This window comes from Nicotiana tabacum, chromosome 19 (assembly GCF_000715075.1).
Source record: "Nicotiana tabacum cultivar K326 chromosome 19, ASM71507v2, whole genome shotgun sequence".
Taxonomy (NCBI): domain Eukaryota; kingdom Viridiplantae; phylum Streptophyta; class Magnoliopsida; order Solanales; family Solanaceae; genus Nicotiana; species Nicotiana tabacum.
In genome coordinates, this window is record NC_134098.1 from 90303120 (window position 1) to 90314742 (window position 11623).

General features: G+C 34.4%; 1 protein-coding gene across 1 annotated transcript; it reads left to right on the plus strand.

The window, feature by feature from the left end:
- Positions 1-7569: 7569 nt before the first annotated feature.
- On the plus strand, positions 7570-10639 carry LOC107768113 (uncharacterized). Its single transcript, XM_016587218.2, has 2 exons — positions 7570-8003; positions 10113-10639. Exons 1-2 carry the CDS (start codon positions 7680-7682, stop codon positions 10230-10232), a joined length of 444 nt encoding a protein of 147 aa, XP_016442704.1. The 5' UTR covers positions 7570-7679; the 3' UTR covers positions 10233-10639.
- Positions 10640-11623: the final 984 nt, after the last annotated feature.

The following is an 11623-nucleotide window of genomic DNA, read 5'->3' on the forward strand; positions in this document are numbered from 1 at the left end:
AATTGATATCCATCATATTAATAGTCCTCTTCTGCATATAAAATAATATAATTAGCGCACATCAACTTTTTTAATAGCGCTTAAGTACTTCAAAATTTTTCGGAGTACTATATTCTCTCCCACTTAAGAACATTCGTCCTCGAATGTTTTACAAGTCACTTCTAAGAATAGAGTTACCATCCCTTTTTCCTCCAACCATTATTCATAGGCAGTTATGACTACATGGGTCTTATACTTTCTTTCCAAAATCTCAACTTACTTATGACCCTCAAAATTTGGCTATCTTTACAAATTCTTAAAAATTTCGGCAGAGTTTTCCCTATAGCTAGGACTATCCAAAAACTTTAACATGTCCGAACCAAGCCCCCACATGGGCACCAATAACAATATCGCTCAACAATCAATAATACACAATATAATATACCATCTTGACCTCATTCGGCCGTACATATACCATAAGTGCATCAAATGTAAATCTTTAAAACTTTTAACTTGTAACATATATTTGTACCATTCAATATCAACAATTTCTACTATACATAGCTACCATATCACTATTATACATGCCTGCATTTTCTTTAGTCATGCATGCGTTAAGTTGTACCTGAAAAGTATCTTCAAATAAATCAAAAATCTCTTTGTGATTGGTCTTCCTTAATAAACACAAACTTATTTTCATGCCCCCTTAATTTCTTAGCTTGCTCAAGGCAATATCTCATAGTTTATGAGATCGAAGTTATATTGTCCATTTGGTATCTGCAAAACTTGTTCATTACGACTCGTAGTCTCAAAATTTACTTATAATAAATACTTTCAAATTAGTTTGTTGTCCTTTATGAATCCTGTTTTCAGGAAAAAACTTCCCACTTAAAACTTTTAATATTCTCTAATCATCAAAACTATTTTGGAATGTTCTTTTATTCCTTCTAAAGATTAATAAGATATTTGTCTCAAATTTATCCATCATATGATAATTTCATACCCCCACTTAAGAGTAAACCCAATTCAAACTCTTACTTGCCACTCGAAGTCATTATTAAACTTCTATCTCACATAAAACTTTTCAATGACAATCAATTTGTTCACCCACTACAATAGGTTATTTATCCCTTTCAATTAGAAATCTCTATTTTCCCGCTTCAATCTTTCATCGTACATTGACTTTTATTTCATCATAATGTTGAAATGCTCATTATTCTGACAATAGGATAGATTGGTTATACTCATAGGAACTTTCTTTGTTCATTTTCGTATCCAAGTATCACGTAGCTACTAGTTGCAACATATATTGCTAAGGGCCATTATTTTTCGCCCTTACGACATCTTTATAGTTAGTATTTCACTCTTTCATCTTCACTCTACTGTTGAAATCCCTTCTAATATTTCACCCTTCAATCCATGCTCTAATAAAGTTCTATCAAGTACGGCTACCTTGCGCCTCTCATCTCATGCTTAAATATGCTGAACAAGTGTGACTCCCTTAGGCTAAATCTACATATCATTATATAACTTTTCACAATATATACCATCTTCACAATGTTACATGTTAGAATTACACATCCTATCTTTATGCCACCATCATGTTCTCAAGCCGCATATATATATATATATGAGATTCCGTAGTATATATCTCTGAAATTATATTTCTTGCTCTTAAGTCCTTTCATGTCACTTTATTTTGATGGTATCCTACCGAGTAAGCTAATACATGAAATTTTATTTTGATGGTATCCCACCTAGTAGGCTAATACTTATGATAAAGATGACATGCATGTAGGGTCTTATTACCTCATGTCTTCATCACAATGGGAACTCTTTTGGTCGTAGCTAATACCACGTATTTATATCAACACGTTTCATATGATAATTATATACTTGCATATTTTTCCATTCTTCATGGTATTGTTGGCCTCGTCCATACACATCCATGTAGGGATTTATGACACATTATCATGTAGTCTTAGAATTCTTGTAACTTCTCAATCTTCAAATCCATACCATAACAGTTTTCAATCATTGTTTTGAGCCTTACGTCGTACACCTTATATATATAACTTTAACTTAGCCCATGAGCCATTTCTATATTTATTCTTCTTGAATCGTAAGGATCCGTTCACTCACAAGTTGATTTTTTCTTCAATATTGGGCACATATAGAGTTGCTTTGAGATCATTCTTGGAAATTCTCAATTTGTTTTCATCATTTCAACAGAATAAAATAAGACATACCTTGACTAGAAAAACTCAAGATTATCATTTCACATCATTTTCTTTTTCTTCTGTAACAATCTATATTGTTTCTTATAACCTCCAAGATTATGCCTTTTGCGCATCTCATGCCTTAATATTTTTATGTTTACCCATTTAAGTTCACATACTTTATCCTCGCATACCTTGGTATGCATAATTAGAGATTAACTTTTATTTGTATCACATTCATCATCTGGAGGAACTCAAGGTTGTCATGCCCATCTTTTACATATGGCATGCTTCGTCTATACTCAACTCGTACTTACACGTGGCACTTTATTTCTTATGTGTCACTTATATTACGTATGATACAATCATGGTGATAACGTATCATGCTCATAGGAAACCCGATGTCTAGTATAATTAAGGTTCATGTCCCTCATCCTGTAACATCCCCTTTTCGAATGATCAAGAAAGTCTTTTTCTTTTGGGAATGTGTCTTTGATCATTATTGACATTGTCTTAACTATGCCAAACTTCTTATGAGTCATACTATGTTTACCACAAACTTGAATTATTCACATTCACTTATCAATTAGATCCATATCACCTCTCTATATCTTGTCATGATAATTTAAGATGCAACATCTTCCTTTACAATATTCTTTTTTTTTGTACCTTTGCTAAACTCGTTAATGGTGACTACCATAGTAAACATTCCCTCCAACATCTTGACCAACGATCTTGAATTTAAATCTAGGGCCTAACATATGTGCCCTTATTCATATCCTTTAGTAGAATTCTTTATAAGTCAGGACACCATCCTAACAATACTAGCTCACATCATCACATTATTTTCTTCCATGATTTCTCAGTATTCGATTAAAAATTCTTATTTACCAAAGTAATGCGTGTTGACTGTATCAGTCCTAATCTATTCTCAACTTATCCTTCCATTTTGAACAAATCTAACACTTTCTAGCCATTAGCTCAAATACTATAACTTGAACATTGAGCTTCATTCTCGTCACTTCAATATCTTCCTCAACAAGAAATTAGTACGATCGAGAATCCGTACTCTCACTTCAGGCACAAACGCATTATATAGAGTATGAAAAAAATAAAACTCCCTAGATGTCATTGTAGCCTCCCCGATATAAGTGTGGCCGGCAACACACCGATAAGATGGACTCTACTTGACACGGCTCCATAGACTTCCTAGGACTCGACTTAGAACCTAGTGCTCTGATACCATATTTGTCATGACCCAAAATCACGTGACCGGCATCCGACACACTACCCAACCCGAGCGAACCAAACCATGTAATGCACCCAAATCATATGCATGAAAACCAATTTAACTGCGGAAGCTCCTTGAAAATCATATACATTTTCAAGGTAAATGATAAAATATTTTCCAATTCAAAAACACACATGACGCCTTTCATGATAATAACAATGAGACTAAGTAAAATAAATATACTTTCATGTATGTCGTGTACAACCCCGTTACTACAACCTTTCACAACTATCTAAGGAGCCTCTATACCAAAGAATAGAACCAACAGTTGGAGTAATTCCAACAAAATAAAATAAGGAAGAACATGATAGCTACCACGAGATAAAAGTGGTGCCTCATAATACCTCAGAAAGAGAGTTATCCTAGCCTGACCACATGCCACATATCATGCATCATCCTGAAACATGTAAAGTAAGCAGGGCCCTGGAGGGGACCCCTAAGGGCTGAGTACACCACGGCGGTACTCAATAAGTGTCATAGACTCTCTCTAACTTAAGTTCTTGGGACAAACTTTATAAAAAAAATGCACCAATATTTAATATAAAACAATAAGAAATTTTATCAATTCATGACCCTTGTTATTTTAAATAACAACCAAGTAAAATATAACCCACAATATAAACTTTTAAAATATTTACATCAATCCAAGATTTTGGATAAAATCATAAAAAATCATTCCATTTGCTTTAAGTCATCGAAATCACTTTTGGCTCCTTAGGCCTAAACATAAGAAAATCATCCTTACCTTTCACTGGGAGTACTATACCATCACCGACATAAGAAGGTCAACTAGGTTATGTACTTAGTGGCAAGTATCATATACCCTACTTGCTCAGATTGTCTCATCGTAGTGCCGTACGAATCGACTTAACCAGGCTAATAATAGCACAAAATAGTACTCTCTCGAGGGAGAGAACTTTGTCATAGTCTATACCACAAAATAGTACTCTCTCGAGGGAGAGAACTTTGCCATAGTCTATACCACAAAGTGGCTATCTACGCCCACACCGGCACGCGTAGTTTCATGACAATGAACATGATATATCCGAAGTCAATCTTGGTGAACACAAGTAACTCCCAAAACATTTAATACTTCAAAAATAGATTCATAGCTTAGTAGCCTCAAATGATCTATTTTTATCAAATCATAGCATTTATAGTAAATCCAAATCATTTGAACAAAATTTAAATAAATAACCTTTTACATGCTACAACCTTTAGTAATTTAACATCAATCTTTAAAAGATATCACAAGTGCTATTTTATTCGTCAATTTCCAAAATAAATACTTTTCATGAAAACTTATCTTTAGCACTCAAATATGTATACTCTTGTAAATACGTAAATTTTGATAAAAACTTATAACATTTACCTTGAGTGTCATTTTGCCAACAAGATTTAAAATAAAATTTTATAAAACGGTATGACACTACATATGCAACATAATATTAGTATATGGAGACATCCCTACTTGTTTGTCCCCACAAGCACGAAAGCACATTTGCAAACAACTTAAGTATTAACTTGAAACATGCTTTTAGAGAAAGTCCCTCAAGAAGAGTAAGTTTTAATCAACTTACCTCGCTTTCGCTTTATTAACATTCACAAGCTTTCAATCCTCCTCCATCATTCCAATGTTGATTAAAATGCTCAACACCACTAACAAGTCGATATCTACAATTAGATATCCTAATTACATCAAAATATGACCTAAGATATTGATCAATATCTATATATTTCTAACAAGTTGGCTACAAACCTCCAATAACTTAAATCGCTAAATAGTTTTACATGCTAGACCATTCAACTTCATTCTTATGTTTTAATACCCATTCAAAGTTATTAATGATGCTACATCAATTGTTCATTGCCACCAAGTTACTATTCATCGTCTTCCATAATCAACACTTGCAAAATATACAATTCGGGTGATTACTTAGTTGATCACTTCCATCTTTTGCTAACAAATAATTTCATAGGTTCATTGAATTCATAAATTTCAATCGCCAAGTTTACTATTCATCTTCTCTCTTATTTTCTCAAAAGTATTATTCATGCTATAAACTAGAGTTTTATAATCCAATCTTTCAACCATTAAAATTTGTAACAAATGCTTCAAATACTTCTAACTACTCATAATAAATGAGTTTGAAGCATTGGAATTACCTCTAGTAGATCAATCTTGAAAAATCACAACTTTGGTAATTTTTGTGTTCTTGAGAATTTGATGATGAAATCTAGCATTTGGATGCAAGAATGATATTAGAACTCGTGTATATTGAGTAAGAATCAACCCAAAACATCATTAACAACTTACCTTAGTTGGTTGGACTTGATTTGAGATCAAAATCACCCATTTACCTCAAGAACCCTAACCCCCAAATACTCAAAATACTCCCCTCCCCCGACCTTGTATTTATAGGCCCAGATTTCTGGGTTTAGGATGCGGCCCTGGATGCTTCGCATCCCCACTTCACTCCTCTTTGAAGCTCAGATGCGGACCTGGACGCTATGGCAGCACTTCACTGCCAGCCTCTATTTTGGACCAGGACGTTATGGCAGCACTTCACTGCTAGCCTATATATGACAGTTATGGTGGACAGGATGAAGAAGATATGGATATAATTGTAATTTTATGTGCTATCTTTTTTATTATTAGTTAGTGACATGTGTCATGACTTTATTGGCGCGTGATAATACACATGCTTTGAAAATCCGGTGAAGAAAAAAGTGATGTGTCTTAGACACACTCGAAAAAGATTGGGTGTGTAAAAGGTTGCCCGTGGTGGAGAGGTGTGTAACAGAAATTTGGATGCAGGGTCGATGGGCAAACTATGTATATTGCCAAAACAAATTGGGGGAGGTTTTCCCACTAGTATTCTTTGGACGATGATTTCATTGTCTTGTATTGGGGGAAAATATTTTCATTAATTGTAATATTTGGGGAAAAATTTTGAGGAAAATTTTATATAAGAAAATTTTAATATAACAATATAACAACTCTTCAAAAATGTTGCATTATAATTAATAAGCGTTGCCACATAATTTATGTATTGGGAACACTTAAAAAGTGTGGTCTTTATACTTTAAGAACACGCCTTTTAAGGGTGACCTTAAAAGCCGTGGCCGAATACTCTAATCAAATGCCACACTTATAAAGTGTATCTATAGATATTTTTGGCAATACTTTTTAAATGTGGTCTATAATTAGTGTGGCTGTGAGGCCTAAAATGTTGTAGTGCATATAACAAAAGTTCCTTTAATTTCTTCTGTTACTTATGGGTCTTTTAGATCATAGTCTAACAATCTCTTTTGAACAAATAAAAAATCTTATGAAAAACATTTGACGACAGTCTAAAATTTTATAAGTTATTACAGACATTAAATAATAATCTAATACTCTGTAAGGTTGAGTAATATATGAACAAAAATTAGAGACGAGTTTAAAATTATCCGAAAGAATAATTTCAAAATAGCTATATTTGCATCACGTTTAAAAATAGGTTCAAAATTTAAATGATAGGCTAAAAATAGAGACATTTGTCTAAATCAACCGCTAGTCTAAGGGCTGTAAATATGGGGGTAATGTGCAACAATAGCCACTTTTAAGTCCGTTATTTAAAATATATTCACAATTTATAATATATTTAAAAATTAGCCTCACCGAAACTTCAGGACTAAGTATCCTGAATTTGAAAATCAGGTCTTAGTCCTGAATTTTTGAGCTGCTAATTTGAAATTCAGGACTAAGTGTCCTCAATTTCTGAACTACTAATTTAAAATTCAGGACATAAGATTCGAACTTCTGGACACAATTTTCGAACTTTAGGCCATGATGTCCTAAAGTTTGAACTAGTTTAAGCTCTAGGATGCCGTATCCTGAAGTTTGAGCAAAATTGGTTATTAAATACATTGAAAACTGTGGATATATTTTAAACAGAATACTTAAAAGTGGCTACCTGGTGTCATTTCCGCTAAATATGGACTTGGTAATTCTAGACACTAGATGTGGACAATCAGCCCAAGAGCGGCCCAATTTTTGTGGATAAAGGGCAACATAGTCATTAAAACAGAAATTCCAGAAGGCGGGTTCACCCTGATTTTTCACGGACACAAAGAAACCCTTTTCTCCACTCTTATCTCACCGCAAATTCAAAAAATACCAAAAGCTACACTCGAGAAAGAAGATAATGGCGGTGTCCTTGGGCTCATTCTCGATATTCTCTACCACCGGCGAAACGGCGTCGTTTGTGAAGTCAGCTTCGTCTTATTCCGTTAAGCTCGCTTTTCCTCTTGCTGCTCATCATGCTAATCTGCGCACTGTGCGCATGGTTACCTTAGCCACAGCTTCTAAGCCGGTGGCTACAGAGCCGAAGAAGCGTGAACCGAGGGGGATTATGAAGCCGCGTCGAGTTTCGCCGGAAATGCAGGCATTCCTTGGTGGAATTGCTGAGATTCCTCGTACTCAAGCCCTTAAGTTGATTTGGGCCCACATCAAAGAGAACAACCTTCAGGTATACCCCATTTTCGCTTCACTTATATGTTATTATGACGCTATTGGGGATTTGCTGTTTCATAGTGTTCTTTTTTCGTGGTTCATTTTTTGCTATACGTGTTTATATGTTTGTGTTGTTTAGGTGGGTTAACTGTAGAATGAGTGGCCCCCCAGGGTTTTGGTCTAGTAAGAGCATAGTGCGTGATGTGTGGGAGCACGTCACGGGTTCAAACCCACGGATATAAGCCTGGTATTTTAGTGGAGAAGGGTCTGCTTGCCCTCGGTTATTTTTTCAGAAAAGGAAACTTTAGAATGAGTGCATTTTGTGGATTTAGTTTGATTTTGCTAACTTGGCAACTGCTGAAAGGTTGAGTGTTGTTTTTTTCTGATTAGAGGTTTGTGAGGTTTCTTCATTGGTAATTTTCTGGGGTGTTGTAGTGTTTTTTGTTCTCAGATTGATTTGGTTGTCTATGATGTGAGTTTCAACTGATATTTTCTAGGTAATCAGATTTGTAGTGTTATGGCTATGCTTTAAATCTTCACTAATATGCATATATGGAACTTTTTGAGCTTCTGATGAAAAATTGCTTTTTTTAAGGTTATTAATTGGTTGGTTATATCATAGATTTGTAATGTGTAGTCACACTTCTTTGTTGAAATGGAATATCTCTATTTTTCTTACGTTATTGGTATCATTTTGGCAATATTATTGTCTTATAGATATGCAACATGGAATCTATGTCCTCTCAAAGACTGTTGAGGGTCAGCTGCAGGCTTTTCACACTTACTAGCTTTCAGTTAAGAATTGGTGATCTGATTCTTGCTGGTATTAAAACTAGTGCTATTGAAAAAAAGGGAAAATAATCTGTAAAAAAATGCAATAATGATAAGTTGCTCTTTATTTGTTGGTCCAGCAAGAAGCATTCTCAAATAAAAAGATGGGAGATATAGACTACTGGAGTGTCATCCCGTTCCTGTAAATCCATTGATCTTACCAAGTATATGCACTTATCAAAAGAAGTCATAACAAGTGTATGGATTGTTTCTTTGATATTAGTATGGCCAACTTCAGAGGCATCTGGTTCATAGTTATAGTTGATTGCCAGTTTACGATCTGAGTTTAATGCCATTAAGTTCCTTCATATAGTGTTTCATAATGCTATCTGGTCAGAAAGTAGCAAGCTGATAATATAGGTTTTCTTAGCTGTTAATCTTCCCTTTTAAAACCAATCCTGGTGAAGCCTTATCGCTATATCCTTTTTGTGCGGCGAGTAGCTGACTTGCTGTCTACTGTATCTGAAGCTTTATGGCATTTGGTTTTCATGCTCGGTTGTCAAACTTCCATCAGTATGTTTAATGTGGTGAAGATTGAGGGGAAGTGGCTGTATTTTATAGTTTGGGAAAGATTCATGATTTCTGATGTCATGGAAACTGGCTATCAATGCAGGCTTTTCTTTACTTGTGCCAGTTGTTTTGGTCAATTTGTTGGTGGGTGGACTTTGTTTTACTTTTATCAAATTGCATTCACTTATAGAACATCAAGCATCAATGAATTTATTCTGGGACTTTTATGATGCTTTATCATTTGTACAAGTCTTATTTAATATGTTTGCTCTCCTATTTGATACTCATCTAGAAATATGTTGAGAGAGAGTTTATCTATACAATGTAGGCTTGATGCCATAAAACATTGCTGATTTAGTGCTTTAGCATGCTCTGCCGAATTTGCTGCTTGTTTCCATCTAGATATCATCTAAAGTATCTGCTGAAGGTTTGGAACTTTGTTGCAACTGTAACTACAAAGAGTGCATAGTGCTTGTGGGCCAGTTTCTTCTATCACTCTATTAATTTTAATGTGTAGTTAGTGAATTAAAACCCTATAAATTTGTCTTTGTTTATATATTATCTGTTTTTAGCTATTTGTTGAATGATGTGATTTCTATAATTTACTTGAGAAGCTCCTGAAAAGAAGGCGATGCTTTCTACTATTTATGTCAACTGTCTGTGTTGCTTACACTTTTGAATTGCATAATGTGTAGTTTGGTTTATCCTACTCATTTGTTTGTATCTGATTAACATATATGCTTCTAAAGTTTCTCCAATACTTAATGAACTTTTACCATTGTAGGATCCTCAAAACAAGAAGGTCATTATCTGTGATGAGAAGTTGAAGAATATTTTTGCTGGAAAGGATCGTGTTGGGTTCCTTGAGATTGCTGGTTTGATTAGTCCGCACTTTCTTAAGTGATCTAAGGAAAGCATAGAAGGACAGCTCTTTTTTGTAAAGTAGGCTTCTAGATTGGGTGATAGTATCTATTAGGGTCATTGCTGCTTTATCAATTATCTAAACTTCTTTGGAGGCGCTTTAATCTACGAAGATCGCTCTTTTGTGAAAGTTGATTGGTGATTTTGGTTTTCCGATCTTCACAGGAAGATTTTCCAATGCAAGACTAGTAGCAAGTGGATTGTCAATATTAAAACTTATTGCAGCTTTATATGCTGTACGATATGTACGGGGCACCTTTAGTAAAATTTGCGCCTGGTTGCAGCGCTTACTGGATTCTGATATGGTCAAATGTACCAAGTATTTGGGTTTTTACCTTGCATATGTATGACTATATCCAGTATTATTCCAAATGTTTGAAGTTTGGGGAATCATCAGCTCATTCACTTTACTTGTAGGACTAATAATGCTTCACATTTTGTCATCACTCATCACCGCTCAAGCTTGTGAAAGATAGATTATGGTTAAAGGAGTGATTTAGAAGAGTCAATTTCGAAGATTCTTTTTTTCCTGGAAAAGGGTGTTTCTAACTTTCTATGAGTAAGGTAGCTCGAGGATTATAAGGTTGCATATTGGAGCGCCACCACTATTCTCAAAATTTGCTATATGAAAATAACAATAGCCAATTAGCCACTTTTGAGAAAGTATTGAGTACCAGGGTTGGGCAATTATATTATTAAAGGAATTTTTATATTCTTATATACTATTTCAAACTTTATTACCCTCCCTACTCAAGTTTTAATCTAATTATATAAAATATATAAAATTACCAATTATGTACATTTTTAGGCATTTAATGATAATAATTAAATCCTAAAATCGCTCTAACGTCTGACGTCTATATCCCACTTCCCCCACGTTTCTCTCTCTCCACCCCCCACCCCCACGTATCTTCAGTATCTCCCTCCATTAATGTCTATTTTCACTCTTCTTCAAAAATCCTCTATATTTTTTCACTCTACTCCAAAAATCCCTCTCCATTTTTATAGATTCAAGCTCTAAATACTCTACCACACACCTCCATTAACGTCTGTTGCTTGCTTAACTTTCTATGAAGAAGAAAACACTTTCGAAGATCAGCCCTAATTCCAGTAAGAGAGCAGCAATTCCACTATTGACAGCCATTAAAAAGCTTTGAATTAGAATTTGGATTTTCAAAAATCATTATTTGTTTGGATTGGGTGTTGTTGCAAACAATTGGGAATATTGTTTGGAATTTATATCTCAATTTTGAGGGTGTTTTGGTGAAGATTAGACTTGATTTTGGCTGAATTTCATATTGAAACTCGAAGAAGAAGAAGAAGAAGAAGAAGACATGAAATACATTATACTTACGGAATTGTAATAAAGTTGTA